This window comes from Lissotriton helveticus, chromosome 1_2 (assembly GCF_964261635.1).
Source record: "Lissotriton helveticus chromosome 1_2, aLisHel1.1, whole genome shotgun sequence".
Taxonomy (NCBI): domain Eukaryota; kingdom Metazoa; phylum Chordata; class Amphibia; order Caudata; family Salamandridae; genus Lissotriton; species Lissotriton helveticus.
This window is the reverse complement of record NC_136058.1, coordinates 405,168,125-405,192,092: the sequence shown is the minus strand read 5'-3', so window position 1 is coordinate 405,192,092 and position 23,968 is coordinate 405,168,125. Positions and strand designations below refer to the sequence as shown.

At 47.3% G+C, this 23,968-nt stretch overlaps 2 protein-coding genes across 3 annotated transcripts in view; one reads left to right on the top strand and one right to left on the bottom strand.

Moving 5' to 3' along the window:
* LOC144806600 (uncharacterized) overlaps positions 1–3,092 on the top strand; it is a 79,926-nt gene extending 76,834 nt beyond the window's left edge. The window contains exon 3 of the mRNA XM_078672933.1: positions 819–3,092. Coding sequence (XP_078529059.1) covers positions 1,535–2,794 — 1,260 coding nt within the window. The 5' untranslated portion in view covers positions 819–1,534 and the 3' untranslated portion in view covers positions 2,795–3,092. The remainder of the gene's footprint in view (positions 1–818) is intronic.
* The window catches only part of LOC144806574 (uncharacterized), a 350,735-nt gene that overhangs the window by 262,629 nt on the left and 64,138 nt on the right, over positions 1–23,968 (bottom strand). The window lies entirely within an intron of this gene.

Sequence of the window (23,968 nt, the reverse complement as noted above, 5' to 3'; positions counted from 1 at the left end):
ATTCTGACAAAATGTCACCTGATCAACATAACATTTAGTTAAATATCTGTGTATGATGAAATATTCCTTGCTAAGTTTCAAAAGCGACACTAAGATTTTGCACTGTGTTTGCGTCACAAAAGATCTGTGTATGATGAAATATTCCTTGCTAAGTTTCAAAAGCGACACTAAGATTTTGCACTGTGTTTGCGTCACAAAAGAGGCACAAAATGGCGCAAAATCTTTTTTCCTAATTTACTTTCCAGCGCTAAACTTGTTTAGCACTGGAAATAACGTTAAAGTAATGTGACACTGCGCATAGCATTGTTTGGCATTACTTTGTGCCATGGGGGCCTGCCAAGGGTGGTGCATGAGTGTTCTTGTGCAACCACAAAACTAGGTGCAAGGAAGTAGAAATGCTTTCATTTCTTCTTCCTTTTCTGACTTTGCATGTGTGCTGCACTGTGCAACACGTATGCAAAATGGTAAAAGCTTTCCCTCGTGTCGAGGCATAACAATTTGTACAGGAAGGGTGTCCTCCCTGTACAAAACCCATGCTGGACTCACAGACACACACACGCTAGCGCTCTGGTGCTAAGGTGTATGCTTGACGCAGGCCCTCTGTAATCAGTGCCGGCGCAAGGGAAAGGAAAGGAGAGAGCCGTATCTCTGAAAATATGGTGCACACCTGTTCCCTTCCTGTCGCGCCACGCAGCGTAGCCTCGCGGGGGGGGCTGCGCTGCATTGCGTGGAGTGTCTTTTACAACCAGTTAAACATTGTGAATTCTCATTCCATTATGTTTCCATTTAATAATTTTAAATATCTTTACATCCAACAGAAAACAAGCCTTGAATGTGTGAAATGACCATCAATAATAAAGCGAATGCGGTAAATCTTCAAAAACAGCAGAAATAATGAGCTTCAGTATTCAGGAAAACATCAGCGCAGTTGGCGACAGGGGAACCTGCACATAAACTGACAGATCCCGGATGAAGCATCAAGGGCAGTTCAGTGATTGTAAGAGTCTGAGCTGTGCACCTCCACGCCACAAGACGAAGAAATGACCTTGGAAAATTAAGGCAACAACAATAACCAACCGCCTCCTGTATAAACAAGTGTCCAACACCAGCTTTGATCATGGGGGCGGTATGATGTGATTACCACAGTGCTTTGTTTTATAAAATGACGACGAGCCATCATTCCGTGCTCTAGGTGTATTGTAAACTCTTTCTGGCCGAACCACAGTAACCAGAGAAGAGCACAACAGAGCGGAGCCAGACAACTGACGGGTAAAGGAAAGAGGAGTTCTTCTATCTACAATACAACAGGCTGTCCCAATTTGCACCGGTCAGAAGGAAGATACATCTTTACCCGCAAGCGTGCATTGCCATAATCCAATCTAAAGGCACAATCGCCTACAAAGACACCTTTTCATATTAGGAGTGTGGCAAATATTTGGTGGCTATCGCATTTTATTGTTAAAACAGAAATCAAACGTGGAAAATACTGCACACATATAAAGTGTGTGAGAAAAAGCCAAGTGCTTTATCAGACATGTCGGCCCATCAGGAAATGCAGTCATGGGATGTAGACAAATATATACCCGACCCACAGACACTAACCAAGAAAGAAGAATCATACACATGCAGCAAGAGCTTTAGTTTGACATCACATCTCAAGCTTCATCAGCAAACCTACACAGGAGAAAAAACATTCAAGTGCAATGAATGTGGGAAGAGCTTTAGTCGATTATCAAGCCTTCAAAGTCATCAGCGAACACACACGGGGAAAAAACCATTCAACTGCAGTGAATGTGGGAAGAGCTTTAGACAAGTATCAAAGCTACAAAATCATCAGCGAACACACACGGGGGAAAAACCATTCAAGTGCAGTAAATGTTCAAAGTGCTTTAGTGAGTTATCACACCTTCAAAGACATCAGCGAAAACACACGGGGGAAAAACCGTTCAAGTGCAGTGAATGTGCAAAGTGCTTTAGTCTGTTATCATACCTTCAAACACATCAACGAACACACACGGGGGAAAAACCATTCAAGTGCAGTGAATGTGCAAAGTGCTTTAGTCAGTTATCAAACCTTCAAAATCATCAGCGAATACACACAGGGGAAAAACCATTCAAATGCAATGAATGTGGGAAGAGCTTTAGTCATATGTCAGACCGAAAACGTCATCAGCGAACACACACAGGGGAAAAACCTTATCATTGTAGTGAATGTGACAGTAGTTTTCGCAACTCTTCAGCATTAAGGGTTCATCAGCGAACACACACAGGAGAAAAACCGTTCAAGTGCAGTGAATGTGCAAAGTACTTTAGTCAATTATCAAACCTTCAAAATCATCAGCGAATACACACAGGGGAAAAACCATTCAAGTGCAATGAATGTGGGAAGACCTTTAGTCGGATGTCAGACCGAAAACATCATATTCGAACACACACGGGGGAAAAACCATTCAAGTGCAGTGAATGTGGGAAGAGCTTTAGTCAGATATCACACCTCCAAAGTCATCAGCGAACACACACGGGGGAAAAACCTTATCATTGTAGTGAATGTGACAGTAGTTTTCGCGACTCTTCAGTATTAAGGGTTCATCAGCGAACACACACAGGGGAAAAACCATTCAAGTGCAGTGAATGTGCAAAGTGCTTTAGTCACTTATCACACCTTCAAAATCATCAGCGAATACACACAGGGGAAAAACCATTCAAGTGTAATGAATGCGGGAAGAGCTTTAGTCGGATATCAGACCGAAAACGTCATCAGCGAACACACACGGGGGAAAAACCTTATCATTGAAGTGAATGTGACAGTAGTTTTCACGACTCTTCAGCATTAAGGTATCATCAGGGAACACACACAGGGAAAAAACCATTCAAGTTCAGTGAATGTGCAAAGTGCTTTAATCACTTATCACACCTTCAAACACATCAGCGAATACACACAGGGGAAAAACCATTCAAGTGCAATAAATGTGCAAAGTGCTTTAGTCCGTTATCACAACTTCAAAGACATCCGCGAATACACACAGGGGAAAACCCATTCGAGTGCAGTAAATGTGCAAAGTGCTTTAGTCAGTTATCACACCTTCAAAGACATCAGCGAACACACACGGGGAAAAACCGTTCAAGTGCAGTGAATGTGCAAAGTGCTTTAGCCTGTTATCACACCTTCAGCGTCATAATCGAACACACACGGGGGAAAAACCATTCAAGTGCAGTGAATGTGGGAAGAGCTTTAGTCAGATATCACACCTCCAAAGTCATCAGCGAACACACACGGGGGAAAAACCTTATCATTGTAGTGAATGTGACAGTAGTTTTCGCGACTCTTCAGTATTAAGGGTTCATCAGCGAACACACACAGGGGAAAAACCATTCAAGTGCAGTGAATGTGCAAAGTGCTTTAGTCACTTATCACACCTTCAAAATCATCAGCGAATACACACAGGGGAAAAACCATTCAAGTGTAATGAATGCGGGAAGAGCTTTAGTCGGATATCAGACCGAAAACGTCATCAGCGAACACACACGGGGGAAAAACCTTATCATTGAAGTGAATGTGACAGTAGTTTTCACGACTCTTCAGCATTAAGGTATCATCAGGGAACACACACAGGGAAAAAAACATTTAAGTTCAGTGAATGTGCAAAGTGCTTTAATCACTTATCACACCTTAAAACACATCAGCGAATACACACAGGGGAAAAACCATTCAAGTGCAATAAATGTGCAAAGTGCTTTAGTCCGTTATCACAACTTCAAAGACATCCGCGAATACACACAGGGGAAAACCCATTCGAGTGCAGTAAATGTGCAAAGTGCTTTAGTCAGTTATCACACCTTCAAAGACATCAGCGAACACACACGGGGAAAAACCGTTCAAGTGCAGTGAATGTGCAAAGTGCTTTAGTCTGTTATCACACCTTCAGCGTCATAATGGAACACACACGGGGGAAAAACCATTCGAGTGCAGTGAATGTGCAGAGTGCTTTAGTCAGTTATCACACCTTCAAAAACATCAGCGAACACACACAGTTGGGCAGAAGGATAATCCTTTATTGAGAATTTGGTTGTGTGTATCAGTAAGGTTTGTAGTAGACAGATTGATCACCAGGTTATTAGTTAGGGTTTTGCCGTGTACAGTTCCTTCTTTCTTGCTCTGGTTTGAACTCCTATTGTACTTGGTTTTGGTGTCCCCAGGTTTGGAGGTCTGGTGCGATTGTCTTGGACATTCCCTAGTCGATGTCGTTGAACTTCCTCCTGAAAATTTACTTGTGGACGAGTATTGCAAGTTGTTGGTAGTTCTTCTACTGAGCCAGCTTCCGATGAGGTAGGGGTTTGATTTGTGGTGCTGGTATTACTGTTTGATGTTGAGGTGTTAATGTTGTCATATTTTTGTGCGAAGGTATATACCCTTCCCTAGTCATTCAAGTCTTGTCTAAATTTGTGATTTTTCCTTTGGATTATGTCCTCTTCATATTCATCCAAGATTTTGTTTAGGATATCATAGTTTTTCATTGTAATATCACCCCAATTTGCTTCCTCAATTCGTTTGGATAAAGTATCAACCTCTGATTTGTTTTTTTCAAATTCTTCTTGCGCTATATCTATTAGCTGTCTTAGCATGTTATTGGAGGCTGTGCGTAGATTTTCTTCCTAAAGTTGTAATTTTTCAGGAGCCGTGGTCTCTATTGGAGGAAAGATAAGAATTCGTAATCCACGAGGGATAAGATTGTGTTCCAGATATTTTTTGAGTGATGCTCCTTCCCACCAGTTGGAGGTTTCTTTTTTGGCTACTTTCTCCAATGCTTGAAATGTACTTTTAGCTGATAATAAATTAGTTGAGCTCGATGTTTTGCTAATGGCTGCGCTCGAGGGGTCAAATGCTTCTTCTAATCTATTGTTTCATCTTTCGCGTCGATTTGTATAGGTGGACATTTTGTATTAGGATCTTTTTATGCACCAATGCTTTGTTTTCTGGCAAATGTCGATTTATTGATGTAGGCTAATCATTTGATGTCTTATGATATGGTCCTGGATAATCCGTAATTTAAATTTTCAACAAAAACAATAGGTCCAAGGATTCCAGGCCTATATCTGTTTTCGCAATTTTATAGATGCAAGGGAATCATACTCAAAGCTCTGGATCCTATGAGCTTCAAAGTTGCAAAGTTTTGAGGAAAGTATGAGTATGTCTTCCTGTTCTGTAGATGTATTAATTTGAGGCTAAATCCTTTTTCCTTGAGTGCACAGTGCCGTTCAGACGTAAAAAAAATTCATTCCATTTTCATTAAAGTTTTTCCAAACAAGTCCTTTATTGATTCAAGATTGAACACAAACAGCCGACACGTGTTTCGCCCTGTGTGGCGAGTGGCGCCAGGGCTTTCTCAAGGCTGTAAATTAAAATAAAGTGTATTTTATCAAAAGATTTCTCTGTAGTTTGAGTGACCCCAAGAGAGCAGAAGTAAAGAAACCAAAGAGTGCAGAGGGATAAGTGGAGCAAGGGGAGTCTTCAACTTGCAGATTTTTAAAGAACATTTTTTCATTTTTTGATTGGATTAAAATACCAAGGCTAAGTTCAGAGTTTCCTTAGAGAAGAATATAACTAAGTAACATATGTGTACATGTCAGAAAAGGTCGGGGGAAGGGGTGATAAGGAAGAAGAAAAAGAAGAAGAGTGAAAATTCCAATATAAAAAGTGGTATTTACATGTAATAGTTAGTAATCAGATATTATAGATCATGGAGACAATTGCATCATTTTGAACTATTATACCACATTCCAGGTGATGCATGCAATCTGATATAAGGGACCCTATTTTGCCTTACAAGAATAGAGAGAAGTGAGATTTTAGAAAAGGGAATATGAAAACACCCACAATGTCTGTGCAAGGGATAGCATTGAGCTTTTACAGAAACAGTAACAATACCTATTTCAATTTCATTTGAAAATTCTGTGTGTTTCTTCAGTTTTTGTCATTGTGTATAATTAAAAAAAAGATGGTTTCCCAAACTTAATTATGTAGATAAAATAACTAATTGATTGCTGGGAATGTTTGAAGAGCTTTAGTCAGTTTTCAACTCACGAATACATCAACAAACACACACAGGGGGAAAGCCACTCAAGTGCAAAGTCATCACACCTACACAATCATCAGTGAACACAGGGGAAAAAACCATTCAACTGCAGTGAATGTGTGAAGAGCTTTAGTCGATTATCAAACCTCCAAACAACTCAGCGGACACACAGGGGGGAAAACCCTATCATTGCGGTGAATGTGACAGCAGTTTTCGCTTCTCTTCAATATTAAGGTATCATCAGCGAACTCACACTGGAGAAAAACCATTCAAGTGCAATGAATGTGGGAAGAGCTTTAGTCAATTATCAGACCTACAAACACATCAGAGAACACACACAGGGAAAAAACTATATGATTGCTGTGAATGTTTGAAGAGCTTTAGTCAGTTATCAACGCTACGAAAACATCAACAAACACACACAGGGGGAAAGCCACTCAAGTGCAATGAATGTGGGAAGAGATTTTGTCGACGATTAGAGCTACAAAGTCATCAGTGAACACTCAGGGGGAAAACATAGAAGGGCAGTGAAAGTGAGAAGGGCTTTTGTCAATTTTCGATCCCACACAGCCCTCAGTGAATACACTCCTTGATTTAACTCATATGGAAATAATCCTAGAGATGCAGAGATTCCGGAAAGAACTTAAGAACATCAAAAATAATAGACCCTTCTGAAGACATAGAAAAGAGCAAATTAGTGCAGTTATTGTGAGAGGAATGAATTATGGAAAAAGATAAAATTCAAATTATGTAGGACATTGAAATACCAGATGATAAAAGACCCTGATAGCAGTAAAGAAGAAAATCAGATAACAGTATTTGCAGAGTTATAAAAGTGTTTGTTTCCAGTGATCGTTCACTTCCGTACACATAGCAAAGTGACATTATGTACCAGGATACACAGTGGAAGACAAGCACAATGTGGATTAAAAGAAAAGAAACATTGTTGATTTTTATTTGGTGAAGAAGAGATACAAAGGAAAACATTCAATCACACCTGACCACACTACCAGTAAAAGCAACACTGAACAATACTGGGACTAACAGCGGTATTTTCAGCTAACTTGTCGGATTAGTGATAAAACCTATAAACCCAACACACCCAGAGTGGACATGTTGTCAGGGCTCTGGAGATGGAAGCTTCATTGGTAAAATGCATGTATTAATATTAACAAATGCCACTGCAGTATATGTAATGAACTAAAGTGAAGCACAAGTGTTATTTTTAGATATAAAAGAGCATATACCTTGTTTTTAAGTAACGTTTGCTGCATCTTTAACACACTGTTATCGGTTGATGGATCAGCTCGTGCCTCGGGCCTTATAACTAAGTGTGACCCGTGGCTCCTCTCCGACTTGGCTCTCCCTATTCATTTTGAGACTTGCCAAACTCTACTTTGTACCAGAATTGAGCCATTGTAAGCAGTCGACTCTGTTTGAAGAATGTGGTGAAATAGCGAAATCTCACATCAAAAGCATATATGTACCAGGACAATCAGTTGCACTCCCAGCAACTCATCTTCCACACTTGATTGTTCCTTGTCCTCAAATGTTCTGAAGGATTTGTCGTATGAATGCCAGAAGTGGCAGTGACATTCATGAAGCTAAAGCTAACAGGAGTGTGTGGGAGATAGAGAGGGGGAGAGATAAAGAGAGGAAGAGAGACAAAGAAAGGGGGAGAAAAAGAACGAATTGGAATGAGGGGGAACGTACGTTATTTGTACTCATCTAAAAATAGAAGAAGCAGCCGAATACATGTCAAGGTGTGACATCACCAGAGAAATGGGCTGAACACCTGTGAATTTAATGTTTATTTTTAATACCTATAGACCCATGTCATGCCAATAAACAGGGCACAAGTAAGGAAAATAGTGAAGGAGCCCATTATCATATGCAAATCACAGTGACGTCACATGTAGTGACATCACAAGAAGTGATGTCAGGCCCTTATAATTTTCACGTGAAAGGTTGACGGCCTGTTTTAAAAACACAAAACAAGAAACATAAAATAATGTAAAAATAAATTTTTGGTTTCAGTTTTTATACATCATGTGTTTTGCCCACTATTAGTTTGTAACTAAACTCGAAAAATGACTGAAAGTGTAAATATTTTTAAACAGATATGTGGAACTTGGAAATTACATTTTTAAACAGTTTTCAGCGAATAAATAAAATAGGCTTTTAATTTGCACTTGTTTCCTGACTATATTCTTTATCCAGCCCCTAAACCCCAAAGTGTTTCACATTTACAATGTATTAAGAAATAGATGGACTAATTGTGTCAAGTTCTCTGTTCCTCTCTTGCGCCACTCACACAAACAAACACTCAGAGGCCTGTGTCTGCAGTGCTGGGGCACAAAGTAACAATTATCAGTCGCAGGCTAAGGAGCTATGTGGAACTGAGTCCTGTTTCTAGATAATAGTGGGGGGACCACTTCAAACTGTGGCTACCCCCCGACTTGTGCCGTGCTGATAAAGCAATAGTGAATTTGAGTAATTTGCTATGAATTGAAATGAGAGAAAGAGAAGAACAGAGCAAGGTGCAGGATATATTAAAGAAAGTGAAAAAAAGAGACACAAGACTTTACCCTGTTCTGTGTACTAGCACTTTACGTAAACAAGTTGTGCTGTGCGTTGTGAGCAGGCTGTCACCCCCTTTGTATGTAAATGAGCTTCTGTGACCAGACACCCCAGGCTCCCATCTCTTCTAATGCGGATGATAATGTGAGCACTGTAAGGTAATGACAAACTAGGGCTTTATTGAGACACAATCGGCTCCCAGGTCACACAGCTGTTGTTATGTAGTTCTTTATTAATTCTGTTTCATTTCCTTTAATTTGCAGCAATCCTCCAGGCTACTTTTTCTCTGTATTACACTTCAGGTCGCTCATTTGTCGGCGTGGGTTTTGTCCTCACACTAGTCTAGGACGGGCCTTCTCAAGGTAGAAGGCGCTGTAATAGGAATAATAAATCAGACAAATATGAAATTGTATGTAAACAAATGTGTGCCTTTCAGTTATCAGGCACCACCAGACTCACATTTATACTTGTAATTGAGCACCAGACTAAAGTGGCTCCTCCCTGTATAAGTATGTGCCATCAGTAATCGGGCTGATCGTTCCGCTGATGGCACAGCAAATACCGTTTTTGGAACTGTGCGCATTGGCCTAAATTTTAATTGCTGAAGTTGCACGCAGTTCCGCTGATGCGCACAGTTAATAAGGCTTGTGGATATTGCGCACTGTAAGCAGATCACTGAAGTTCACCCTTAAGTAGTAACTAGGTCAAAACATAGTACGTGGGGCGTGGCCGGGTGCCAGCGAAGATGGCCGCCTGACTCGGAAGCTCCGTGGAGCCGAGCCTTCATCCCGCATAAATCCGCTCAATATCCGGAGAATCCTACACTCCATATGCGGCGCTGAATCGGCGCTAGGAAGGGGCACCGACTGATCCGTCTCCGGCCGCGCTGCCTGCAGCGGGAGCCGAGTTACGTCCCTGTGGCCTTGTGCCTGCTGCCGGCGGGATGTGCTGAAGTGGCGCAAGTGGTCTCAGGCAAGGGCCCGGCTCGGCGGCCTAGTTGGGCGTTACGGAGCTCGACTCGGCCTGAGGGAAGCCATCTGGTCTGCATCGTGTGGCCCAAAAGTGTAGCGCCACCAGTTTGGGACTACCACACGCTGTCCTACATCGAGGCTGGCTGCAGGCACCAGTGGTTGGGAAGGTTTAGCGGCGGACCGGAGGACACCTCAGGAAAGCAACCGGGGCTGCGTGGGTCCCGGTTCAAAGACAGTAAGCTAGACGCGGAATCCGACTGTCGGTGAGGCAGTGGGCGGCTGGACGGGCCCAGCACAGCAGGGGCGCACATCAGCGTAGGGGCCCCCGGCAGAAGAGGAGACGGACTGCAGGAGAATCAAGAAGGCGGGACGGAGAGGCTGCGGCGGTGATTTGGGCCCCATGAGTGAACCCTCTCCCGGAAGGCAGGGGTGACCATCACATGCGTGGGGGCAGATAACGTGCGACACCCCCCGGGGCAGGACAGGAGGCGGGCTGCGGAGAAGGGACGCCTGCAGCCTGCATATACGAGACGGAGCTGCGGCCAGCGGGACAGGGCTGTGTGCCGCAGCGAAACTTGCCACCTGCTGGGGTGCGGCGAAGAGCGTAGCGGAGGGAGCGCTTCACAGCCTTGGGCCTGGACCGGTGGAGTGGAGGCCTGCCTGGTGATTTGAAGGCCTGAGCTGCGGGAACCCTAGGGGTGTGCCGAATATCAATAGTGGCTGCAGATGCCATTCTTGGATGGACCGGGGCGTGTTGCGTGCCACAGACTGACCGCGTGGGATTATAGCCAACATGAGGCCCAAATACAATACAGCGACGCAATCAAACAAACTGGACAAATATACGGTCCAGATGGGGACGCCACAAGCAGAGAACGCTGCAGGTGACCAATCAGGCGCGAAAGAACCATCGCTGCCTCCATCATGGCAGCCATACAGTCACCTACCTGCAGCCACTAATTTCAGCTCTTAACCAGATGGACTGTCAGATCTTTAACTACGCTGACGATACGCAGATCATTATCCAAATAGAGGACTCTCCAGGTGCTCAAACCCGGTTGCATAACATCTTAAGGTTCACAGTAAATTGGATGACTGCCAACTCCCTGAACATCAACCCGGACAAAACCGAGGTGCTGCCCATAGCCATCCAGGGCAGTCCGTGGAACGACGTTTTTTGGCCTAGGGAGTTGGGCAAGTCACCGAAACCAGCAACCGCGGTGAAGAGCCTGGGAATTTACATCGATAGCACGTTGTCCATGAACAAACAGGTGTCTGTAGTCGTAGGAACTTGCGTTGGTCTTCTGAGACAGATTCGTAAGATCTCTCAACTGCTGTCTTTTTCCACCTTAAGAAGCGTTGTGTCTGCCATGATCCTGGGACGCCTGGACTATGGCAATGCGCTGTACTTAGGGCTACCTCAGCGACTATTTTCGCGGCTGCAGACGGTCATGAATGATGCAGCAAGATTGATTTTTAAGAAACCTAGGACAACGCGTGCATCTCCTCTCCTGCATCAGTTACACTGGCTCCCTGTTAGACAGATGGCATTGTTTAAAGGTCTGTGTATTTCACACAAGGCACTTTATGGTAATGCGCCCAGTTACATTAAAACCAGACTGGCTGGATACATCCCGGGTAGGGCACTTCGATCTTCTGAAGCTACTCTTCTGGTGAACCCTCGCTTTCGCCTGTCCACTGTTGGGGGGCGTGCCTTCTCCATTCTGCTCCCTGCAGCATGGAATAAACTTCCAACTGACCTTCGGAAGGAATCTAATCTTTTGCTCTTTCGCCGAATGCTAAAAACAATACTTTTCCGTGAAGCATGGGGTGTGTTATAGATTTGATATCCGCTATCTGTGGGACTGGTTTCTCTTTGTATAGGCGCTTAGAGACCCCGGGGTGATAACGCGCTATATAAATGGAAATAAATAAATAAATAAATAAAATACTTGGCGCCAACTTAGAGGCGAAAATTTACAAGGTCTCCATCGAAGTAAATCTCCTCCGGGTCGACCTCGGGAAAACATCGGAGAAGACGAAAGCCAACGAGGCCGACATCAAGGTGCTACAGAAGTCAACCAAGGCAATGGAACAACGTGTCAACGACCTAGTGTACCAACACTGCCAAGTGGTGTTGCGGCTGGAAGACCAAGAACGGAGGGCCCGCAGAAGCAATATATGCGTCGTAGGCGTACCGGAGGATTTGGAGGGGCCCAGTGTGGAACTTTTCCTGAAAGACCTGATCCTCAATCACTTGAAGCCTAAACGCCTCTCCAACATATTCACCGTGGAAAGGGCGCACTGTGCACCTATCCCTAAACCCAAACCAGGGGCGCCACCCAGGACCATTATTGCAAAAATCCTGAACTATAGGGATAGAGACGCCATCTTGCAAGCAGCTAGACAGGCCGTGGACCTCCGCTACGACAACGCCACGATTCAGTTTTTTCCAGACTTTACCCTTCAGGTACAACGAGAGAGGCGCTCCTTTGTAGGCGTGAAGGCAGCGCTGAGGGAGAGAGGCATCAAATACATGATGTTTTTTCCTGCCAAGCTCAAGGTTCTTGCTGGAGGCAAATCTTTATTCTTTACCTCACCTGCGGACGTGCAGGACTGGATTGACCGGAAGATGTCGACGGCTTGGGATCAGGCCAGAGGTGGGAGTTGGAGAGACGCACAGGCTGCGTTGCCAGAGTCTGTGGCCGGCAGGTCGGACGTTGATGGACAGAGTCAGCGCTCGTGGAGGTCGAGGTCTGCAAGTCCTCGTTGGGGGACGCTTCGAGAGGCGACTGAAAATTGAGTGCGACGGACCCGCAACTGTGGACCTCTGCTTACGGTAATGTACCGAGGGTTTGTGGTTTGGGTGTGGGTCATGATTTTTCGAAGGACTTCTGGTTGGGGGGAGGGAGAGACGATGTTGTATGATACGGGAAGGAGGGCCGTGCTATTGTTGGCGGCTGTGCTGAAGATCCCCCCCTCTCTTTTCCAACTCCGTGACCCAAGTGAGCCCGCGAGGGGCTGCCTTCTTGTCTGAAGGAGTGTAATGCAGACTGAAAATGAATTACTCTTTAGATACATGGAGTGTAGGTTTTTCATGGTACACTGTTACAGTTTACGGGGTGGGCATGGGTGGCGGCTGGAGCTGGAGCCGGCGCACACCCAACTTGCACAAGGTTCATCTGTTGGGAAAAGGGGGTTGTTTTTCTGTTTTATTATTCTCCCGATTCCAGGTTGGGTAACGGGCGAAAGGCGCTCTGCTAATCGGGGACGTGGGTAGTTCGAGACCTATTGAGCAGGGAAGCAGGGTTGGGGGGGGTGCATTCGTTAGGGGGGAGGGACGAGAGTGAGGGGGGAGAGACAGGGACGGTTGCACATTGGAGGGGGAGGGGCGAGGTGGTTAGCAGCACACCACGGCAGGGCACATATTCTGAAACAGCAACATAGGACACACATGAGAGCACTGGTTAGCTACAGGGTCCATGGCTATGAAGCGGGATAGGAGTCTTAAACTAATTAGCTGGAACGTCAATGGTATGGGGGACAAACTCAAACGGTGTATCGTGCTGCAGTTTGTGAAGAAACACTTGCCAGACGTAGTCTTAATGCAGGAGATGCACCTGAGGGGGTAGACATGCCAGGCACTAAACAGATGGGGATACACACTAGCGGCACATGCCGGTTTCACTTCGGGGTCTCGAGGGGTAGGTATTTTGGTGCGACGCACCTTTCCCATGGTGGTGGAGGTGGATCCCATGAGGCGCTTTGTGGCTATTTCTGGGAAATGGGAGGGCCGTAGACTCACCCTAGTGTCGGTCTATATCCCTCCAGGCATCCAGACACAATCCTATAGTGACCTGGGAGAGCTCGTACTGTCCCTCTCGGAAGGCCTCCTGCTGCTGGGTGGTGAATTCAACGCGGTGGTCTCGGGCAGATAGACAGGCAACCGGCAAGAGATATCGGGTGGGGCAGCGGTGGCTCCCCAATCTCCTGGAGGCATTCGGACTGGTCGATCTATTGCGCCTCCTGCACCCGACACAAAAACAGTACACTTTCCTGTCAGGTCCACACCACACTCTTTCGCGCCTAGATTACCTCCTGGCACCAATGCACCAGGACATGACGATACGTGAAGTCACCCACCTGGCAAGGGGCATCTCGGATCACTCCGCTCTCTGGGTGCATCTTACGCTAGGCGACCGGCAGGTTAGCTGTGTCGCTCCCATTGCCGCGTGGCATTTGAAGGGTGAAGCTATACAGAAGAACGTTACCCAGGTGATCGATCGCTACTTTGATGAAAACTCGGGGTCTGTGGACTCGGGGGTGGTCCTATGGGAGGCCTTCAAGATGGTGGTAAGGGGAGAAGCACTCTCAGCAATAGCGGGACGCCACAAGGAACATGAGACACAACTGCAGACTCTGGAGTCTGAGTTGCATACCCTTGAGGACACTGCGCACTGCACTGGGAGCCTAGACACGATACACCGGCTCCAAGTGAAGGCCACAGAGTACAGGGACCTTGCTACAGACGCAGCCAGGACATTGGCGAGGGACAGAGAAGGGAGGCTCTATGATCAAGGAGATAAGACGGGCAAACTTATAGCCTGGTTGGATAGGAAGCAACAGGCTCAGAAGGTGGTCGCTGAGTTGCAGACGGCTACGGGAACGGTTCTAACGGACCCGCAAGATATAGTCAGGGAGTTAGCGTCATACTATCAACAAGTTTACGCTCGGAGATCCGCAATGACGGAAAGTGATTCGGCGGCCTTCTTGGAGGACATTGTCCTCCCGTCCCTCTCCGAGGACGAAAAAGAGACTCTAGAAGCACCCTTGGTGGTGGAAGAAATAGTGAAGGCCATCAATGAACTTCGCCCTGGGAAGGCCCTAGGGCCCAATGGGCTACCTGTGGAGCTCTATAAGCTCAAACCTAACGGCCTGGGTGAGCACCTCAAGCGGATGTTCGAGGAAAGTAGGGAGCTAGGTAGTCTGCCCCATGACCAGCGGATAGCCACAATCCTGGCAATCCCCAAGGTGGGGAAGCCTAAAGAGTTCTGTGCCTCCTATAGGCCAATATCATTGCTCAATGTGGAACCAAAACTCCTGGCCAAGGTTTTGGGCAATAGGATCAGACTGGTCCTCCATACACTGGTGCACCCAGACCAATCGGGCTTTATGCCTCACCGCAATAGAGCGTTGAATCTACGACGCCTCCATGGGGTGCTGGGCTGCTGCCACCAGCTACGCAGAGAGGCAGTGGTGGTGTCATTAGATGCGGCCATGGCTTTCGATACCCTAGAGTGGCCGTACATGATGACAGTACTTCGAAAGTTGGGGTTCGGCCCTAGCTTCATTCACTGGGTACAGCTCCTTTATGCAGATCCGTTAGCTCAGGTCGTGGTCAACAACAAACTTTCAGAGGACTTCAGTTTAGGGAGGGGGCACGACAGGGATGCCCCCTCTCACCCCTGCTATTTGCTTTGGCCCTTGAACCATTGGCAGCGTGGGTGAGGCAGACCCGCTCACTGCAGGGGATACGATGGGCAGACGGCTAGGAGGATAGGATCTCGCTTTACGCGGACGACATCCTCCTGTACCTCACGAAGCCACAAGAGTCCCTAGCAGCAGCACTAGACATTTTCCGGAGGTTTGGGGAGTACTCTGGTTACACTGTTAACTGGGGAAATCTCTCATTTATGTTTTGCGCGGACCCTCCCCCCCGCAGACACCTGCCGATTGCCCGATCCAAATAGCCAGCGACGTGTTCACATACCTAGGCATTTACATATCCAAAGACCGTGCTGCACGGTACGAGCGAAACCTTTTGCCTCCCCTGCGGCAGCTCCAAAGAGACGTAGCGGTCTGGAAGAACCTCCCACTATCGCTACTAGGCCGGGCCGCCCTATTTAAAATGATGGCGCTGCCAAGATTCCTTTATGTCCTCCAGAATCACCCGGACCTAGTCCCGAATAAATACTTTGCCGCTTTGAGGCAACCCAAAGGGACCTTCTCTGGGCGGGTACGCCCCGCATCTCCCTCCAGAAGCTAACTCTGGGTTGGTTTGATGGGGGGATAGCATTACCTGACATCAGGAAATATTACTGGGTGGCGCATCTATCGGCCATCAATCAGGGGACATACTGTGCAGGTAATGACCCTGGGTACGAGATGGACAAATGGCTCCTTCCAGGGGGGAACTTCGAGGCGGCTCTTTACTCCAGACAGGGAAGGTACCGATTGACGGGGCCGACCAAACACTCTGTCCAGCTGTGGCACATAGTTCAGAAGAAATTGGCCTGGGTGGGCAAACTTACCCAGGCAACCCCACTGTGGGCCTCTGAGAGGCTAGGCACCCTTAGCCGCACGAAGGGCTTTAGGAACTCGGACTTAATAGGCATTTCTCGGGTCAAGGACTTATGGGGCCCCGCGGGAGTGCTCACATTTGACACCCTTCAATGCACATATGATCTGGCTCAGACAGAACACTTCCAATACATGCAAGTCCGACATGCACTACAGGCCAATATTCCTTCTGGGACGCAGCTCCCAGAGTCCTTGCCACTAGAGGACAGACTTCTAGATGGCCACTTCCCGGAAAAGACCATATCGCTCCCATACAAAAAACTCATTAACCATACCCCTGACCCACTGTGGGCCCTTAAAGAGAAGTGGGAGGCAGACGGACTGGAAATTGACGACGAAGAATGGCATGAGGCGCTAGCGTCCCCAAAAGAGATAGCAATACCAGCCAAGTTGCGACTCATTCAATTGAAAGTCCTACACAGAGAGTATATTTCTGGTACCCGGCTGGTCCTGATGGGCCGCAGCGATGACGGACTCTGCCGAAGACGGTGTGGGGAGGTGGGAACCTTTCTACACATATTGTGGGAATGCCGGGAGGTGCAAGTTTACTGGGCACAGGTGCTTGATTGTATGAGAGATGTGTGGGGGTGGAATTGCAGCCTGAAGCGAAGAGGTGCCTCCTTAACATCTGGGAACCCTCTGACCTCCCTGCAAAGGGCAAAATATGGGCCACGCTGGGTCTGGCAATAGCAAAAAGAAACATCGCAAGACTATGGGGTGCAGCCACACCACCAACACTGGGGGCCTGGCAGAAAGATATAGACTGGAATATGGTGCAGGAAAAGACGGTATACGTGTCTGGAGGCTGTACGAGGAAATGGGTTGCTGTATGGGCTAAATGAAATGAGTACAGAGGCAACATCTGTGAACCCCCCATGATCAGGACTGTTGACGAGTTAATTGATTAATGTATAGAAGAATGTATGAACTGGATCTACTTTCATGATGCTTATTGAAACGTCAAACTATTTAATCCATGTGTCTTCCTGGAAATGTACTATTGCTAATGATAATATGCTAATACGTGTTTGTGCTGTGGTGATTATGATCTTTCTTTATTTTGAAAATAAAAAGAATAAAAAAAAAAAACATAGTACGTTCATCATACATAATGTCACTGCCCCTCCCTTCTTGTTGACATCTCCAGGAGTTCCTTCTCTCTCGTGGCTGAAGTGAAAGAAGGTTTTCACACATTATGCTCGTGTCTGTGGCATTTCCTTAAGTGCTTAGAGGAAAGCCTCACTGTTCATGCATTGTTTGGGCTCTGAGGGACAAGAATTCTTTGAACACCTTCCTGAACTCTCTATAGTGACTCTGTCACTCTTAATGAATACGAGATCTGCTTCAAAAAGTTGGACTTGCACTACCTCCCCAAAGTGAGTACTGTCCTTGAACCATATCTTTTTGGGAGAAGGATGCAAAGGCAGGATGAGCCAGTCAAACAGTACATGACTACCTTGCGCAAATTGGCTTCCACGTGCAATTTTGGTGCAGCTTAGAGGAGCGGTTAAGATATCAGTTCATGTTGGGATGTGCCCTCGACAAAACGAGAGACGCCCTGTGGCAAATAGAAAAGCCATTGCTTCAAGAAGTGCTGACCATAGCCAAAAGTCACTAGCATTCAAGAGCGTGTGTTGATATTATACGCAAAGACAGTTCAGGTGAAAAAAGGAGAACATTGATGTCAAGGTGCTGGTGGATAGATTAGTTGAACCCAAATCAAGCACCACTTCAAAACCCTTTAACACCAAAAAATTTCAGGTGAAGTACTTCAGGTGTGGCAACCCTGGCCATATGGCCAACTTTAAAGACCGCCCAGGCTGGAAGGCCATGTGAAAAACTTGTGAGAGAAAAGGTCACGTCTGAAAAAGCTGCAGAACGGGCAACAAGCATAAAAAAGTCAGGGAGGTTGAACTTTATGAAGAAGAATTGGAAGGAATCAATATTCTCCCAGTCACAGGGAATGCTAATGATGGCCCTCAGGAGCTAGTTTTGATCAATGATGGTCCAGTGAGCATGCTGTTCGACTCTGGGGCCAAGATAACTCTAGTCCCAAAAACATTTTATGAGCGTAATCTGCTGGGCAAAGCCACCCTGTTGAAGTCGGACATTAGACCAATAGGTGACTATTGAGTTGCTGGGTTATTTCTGGGGCACAATTGACTTCAAAGGGAGAGTCGAGCCTGGTAAAATCTATGTCATGATGAAAGGGGATTCGCTCATAAGTTGGTTCCATCAGCATGATCTACATATCTGCCTTGATCCAACTCTGGGCATCAGCTTGCCTCATCTTCACAACGGCCCCCCCAGACCGCCGGGGATGCTTGGTCGCACCTTAGAGATACCCATCAGGGACCATCTCTCAGGGTGAGCCAGGACAGGTTCCCCAGTGGTCGAAGCGTGGAGATACTCCTCCGGGAGTCGATTCCTAGCGCTATATAAACCCGCAATTAAATTAAATTAAATTAAATTAAATGAGAATCCCTCTGTCTGCGTAAAATAATTACCACCAGTTAGAGTTGTTAGTAATGCTAATCGAGACTGGATCAAGGAATTCCCTGAGGTCTTTGCTGGTGAGCTGGGTGTGTCTCAAAAACTATGTACATCGGATAAAGGTCAAATCTAATGCTGTTCCAAAAACAGCTAAAGTTAGGAATGCACCTCTGTTAGTAAGGGACTGCATAAAAGTTGAAATAGACAATCTCTTAGCCAAGTGCATCATTCAAGAAGTTGAAGCAACGGAGTGGGTCTCTCCTGTGGTTATGGCCCGCAAGCCAATGGGGAAGCCAGGCTCTCTGTCGGCTCGAGGGAGCTCAACAAAGCAGTTATTGTTGATCATTACCCTTTACCCAACATAACTAAAATGCTGGATTCTCTTGAGGGGGAAAGGCATTTTTTATCCTTGGACTTGACCTCCGCCTATCACCAGGCTGGGCTTCAATCACTCAATCAATCAATCAATCATAGCATTTGTAAAGCACACTACATACCCGTGAGGGTGTCAAGGCGCTGGGGGGGGGGGCTGCTACTGTTCGAAGAGCCAGGTCTTGAGGAGTCTCCTGAAGTTTAGAAGGTCTTCGGTCTGCTGTAGGCGTATGGGGAGGGTGTTCCACATCTTGGCGGTGAAGTGGGGGAATGATCTCCCGCCGGCGGTCATTCTTCGAATACAGGGGACAGTAGCGAGGGCGTGGTCTGCGGAACAGAGCTGGCGGGCGGGATTAATAAATCCACATTTGTAAAGCGCACAATCACCCGCAAGGGATTGTAGAGGCTGAGTCGCCTGTTGAGGTACGCTGGTCCGGTGTTGTGGTGTGCCTTGTGTGCGTGGGTGAGGAGCTTGAAGGGTATCCTCTTGTTGATGGGGAGCCAGTGCAGGTCTTTCAGGTGGGGTGTGATGTGGCTGCGGCGGGAGATGTCAAGGATCAGGCATGCTGAGGCGTTCTGGATGCATTGGAGTCATTTCAGGAGTTTGGCTGGGGCTCCTGCATAGAGTGCATTGCCGTAGTCCAGTCTGCTGCTGACGAGGGCCTGGGTGACCGTCCTTCTAGTTTCGGTGGGGATCCACTTAAAGATCCTGCGAAGCATGCGCAGAGCGTTGAAGCAGGAGGAGGAGACGGCGTTGACCTGCTTTGTCACGGAGAGTGTGGAGTCGAGGATGACCCCTAGGTTTCGTGCGTGGTTGGTGGGTGTAGGGGGTGCTCCTACTGCTGTCGGCCACCAGGAGTCGTTCCAGGCTGAGGGGGTGGAGCCGAGGATGAGGACTTCCATCTTGTCCGAGTTCAGCTTCAGTCGGCTGTTCCTCATCTAGTCGGCGATGGCCTTCATTCCTTCGTGGAGGTTGGTTTTAGAGGTGTGGGGGTCCTTGGTGAGCGAGATGATCAGCTGGGTGTCATCGGCAGAGGAGCAGATGTTTAGGTCGTGCCGTCGGGCGACGTGGGCGAGTGATGCCATGTAGACGTTGAACAAGCTGAGAGATGAGCCTTGGGGTACGCTGCAGATGATCTCGGTGGCTTCACAGCGGAAGGGGGGAGGCTGACGCTCTGGGTTCTCCCGGAGACGAAGGAGGTGGTCCAGTCCAGCCCCTTCTCTTGGATTCCGGCATTGTAGAGGCGTGCTCTTAGTGTGCGGTAGCAGACTGTGTCGAAAGCGGCTGACAGGTCCAGGAGGATGAGGGCCGTGGTTTCTCAGTTGTTGAGCATGTTCCTGATGTCGTCGGTGGCGGCGATGAGGGCAGTTTCGGTGCTGTGGTTGCTGCAGAACCCTGACTGGTGTGGTGTGGCTCACTGGTTAGAGGCGGCAGACCCGGAAGCAGAGAACGGCCCGGGACCAGGGTTCAATTCCCGACGCGGCAGGGTCGTGGACCAGGGTCAGCGGACTCGATAATTCTCACCTCGGTGCCTACTCCAACCAGGGATCACACTCGGCAACTCTGGGCATTAGCTTGCCTCATCTGTACAACGGCCCCCCACATTCGCCGGGGATGCCTGGTTTCACCTTGAAGATACCCAGTAGGGACCATCTCACAGGGATAGCCAGGATGGGTTCCCCAGCGGTCTACAGCGCCACGACGCCTCAGGGCAGCAGTGCGCTTTACAAGACACATACATACATACATACATACATACATACATACATACAGACTGGGATGGGTCCAGGATGTTGTTCTCTTCAAGGAAGTTGGTCAGTTGTATGTTGACAGCCTTTTCTATGACCTTCTCCGGGAACTGTCTCGAAGGAGATGTTGATGGTTTTCCAAAGGTGGATTGCCATGGTGCTGCTGGCTTTGTTGTAGATGTGGTGTGGACACGGGTCTTCCGGGGATCCGGACTGGACGGTGTTCATGATCTTGATGGTGTCATTGTCGTTGATGTTGTCTAGGCGTGCAGGCGGTTGATATGGGTGGTGGTCATGGCAGCGGGGTGTGGGCTGTTGCCGGGGTGGTGATGGCGTCGAAGATGTCGTGGATGTCTTAATTCCTCTTCAGAACAACCAGAACATTCACTCCTCTTCCCAGTACCGTACCTCCTGTGTAACACCCTTTGGTACCTTTAGATTTCTAAGAATGCCTTTCGGACTGATTTCTGCAGCCTCAGTTTTTTTATAGGGCAACGGAGGACATTCTTGGAAGCCTTCAGGGTGTCAAGGTGTACCCAGATGATGTGCTCATCTTTGGTGTGGATCTTGAGGAACATAATGGGAGGCTGAGGTCAGTATTGAAGAAGTTACGTGATGCTGACCTCTCCCTTAGGGCTGAGCAGTGCAAATTTGATGTCAAAGGATTAAAGTACCTAGGGCATTTTGTAGTCCGCTGCAGGCATCAAACCCAAAGACTCATTGGTAAACACCCTTTGTAATTTGCGCACCCCTTTAAACAAAGAAGAGTTTGTAAAGTTTCTGGGCATGGCTGAATTTTATCACAAGTTTGTTCCGAACTTTGCAGGGAAAAGCTCTTGTTTGAGGTCTCTCCTCCAGAAGGGAAGCACATTTGTTTGGTCCAAGTGCTGTGAGGAAGAGTTTGAGTGCATTAAGAAACATCTGAATAAAACACCTTGTCTAGGAAGTTTTGACCCCACAAAGGTATCTTATCTAATGACTGATGCCAGCTCGAAGGGGTTGGGGCAGTTCTTTTGAAGAAGGTTAATATGGAGGATAAAATGATTGATTTCGTCTCTATGCCCTTGAGGGGTGCTGAATGCAACTATTCTGTTGTGAAAAAAGAAGTGCTGGGAGTTTTCTGGGCGGTGCCAAGCTGAGAAAGGTTTTGTGGGGGAAAAGGTTCCGAATTCTTACTGACAACAAACATCTTAGTGAGGTCTTCTCCAAGAAAGGCATTGACTTTGTCTCCCGTGGGATACTGAAGTGGGTTGTAGCTCCACAGTTCTGGCAGACTGTCTGTCAAGGCTCAGGGGTGTGGAGTGTGAAACGACAGATGATGTTGAGAGGTTTGGAGGTGAAGAACTGGAGGAAGAAATTAATTTGTGTGTGATTATTGAAGGGTTGATTTCCGAGAGAGAGTGGAGGGAGCATCACATGATCGATTTAGACTTGCAGAAAGTCATAACCATGGTCACAGGTGGTTGGTGTGAGAAGACGGACTGTGAAGAGGTTCACAAAGGCTTTTGGTGAGTTAGGGAAGATCTGACGGTGGAGGATGGTCCCCTCATGCCCGGTAGTAAGTGGGTTGCACCCTTTGAAGTAAGGAATAAGCTAGTAAAGACTGCTTACACCTCGCACATGGACATTGCCAAGACAAAGGAAAGGATCAGGGAAGCATTTTGGTGGGCTGCCATGGAGGTACATGTAGAGAGGTTGGTGCGTGAATGTGTGTGTTGTGACAGGATATTGAAGTCCAGGACGCAACCCAGGGTGTTTACGGAACAGGTCATTTTAGTCTTAAAATCCCTATTTGCGTAATGCGTCCTGTCACATGACGTCATAAGTATGTTAGGTTAGCATTGCGTGGCTAAATAGATACAATTCGCATTTCATGTTGTACAACCCACTGAGCTATCTGAGTAATGAGTATGCCCCTATGTATACTTGTGACTCCATTTGCTTTTTCAGTTCCTATTAGGTTGCTTTAACTAGGCCCGAAGCAGGCCGCAAAATGTTCACATTGCTTGCCTCAGCAGAATACAGCATTTCGTTATTATTTTCTGCCTGCCTTTCCAAGGCCGCTTTCTGATGTACTAATGAATAAGCCATTCTGTGTGTAATGTTTATCTGTAGGGAGGTTTCTGCTCCCACTTAAGGAGCTGCTGAGACCCAGCACCATGGCCTTGAACCCCTGATAGTGTGCCCATCTGGCGAGGTGTTAGCTCATCCTACTGTGCCTGCATTGTTCCATGATCAGCCTGAGCTGTTAGTTTTCCATTGTGGTCGTGGTTGGGGGTTTCTTGGATGGATAATTGGGCATTACTGACCGGTAGGGGTCAGTCCCTCGGCGAACACCACAGGGTGGGGGTCAGACTGGGCTCACTCTGCAGAGATATGTTAATAAAGTACGTTTGTATTCTCCACTGTCTGACCGACTCTTCCTTTGGGAAGGCATAGTAGGTGGTTGTGTATATAACCCGTGGGGCCCTTAGTGGCCCTGTCCTTCAGTCGGAGGCTGAACAGGGACCCCACAAATGTGTGGCCCCCTCACCCATCAGCTGGTGGCAGGGGCCAGGGTGGTGTCTGGTCGGTTGGGCGGATTGTGGCCCCACATCTGAAGACCGAGCTTGGTTCTTGCAGCTGCCCGCCCTTCAGATCGAGCGGGTCCGTGGCTAGTGGTCACCAGCTGGGATCCTAAGAAGGCGAACCCTGGATTTGACTGTTTGTTCCGGAGATTCGTCAGTGGAGAATAATTTGCCTCACTCTGAGTGCACCAGGTGAGTGGTTTGGTTCTTTGGTTCTTTATCCTTTGGTTCTTTGGAAGTGGCACCACATTTTAATGACACTGGCCTGTGGGCAGTGCCTGGTAACGGTCTTCGGACCGTCTTGAACGACACCAGCCGATGGGCTGAGTGCCTTGAACGGCAGTCTGTGGATGACCCAAAGGTGTGATGATAGTGTGCGAAAGTGACCTGTTCTGGCATGGAGAGTTTATTTTTGAACGCCGTTTGCTTGCGTGGAAGTGTTTGTAACAGATTGCTCATTAGTAACGGAATTTTGCAGCGTCTTGGTGGGTCTGCGGACCCTTGAGGGACACAGAGTGCTTGTGAGTGGTTTACTAGGCCAACTGGTAATTGGCTTCTTGAAAAGGTCCGGGACCATTTGCAGACAATCTGCCAGGCCAACTGGGAGTTCGGTCCGCGCTTGAAAATGTCTGGGTTCGAACCTGTGCTCTTGAACTTGGAATAGTCTTTGGATTGTGGAGTATGGTTTTTGAACAGTGTGGGTCTCTTTAAAGTGGTGATGCCTTGTTTTAGTAAATGTATGTGTTTTGGATGCCAATGCTGTTTTTCTGATGCCCGATTGGAAGAAAGCCAGCCTGCACCT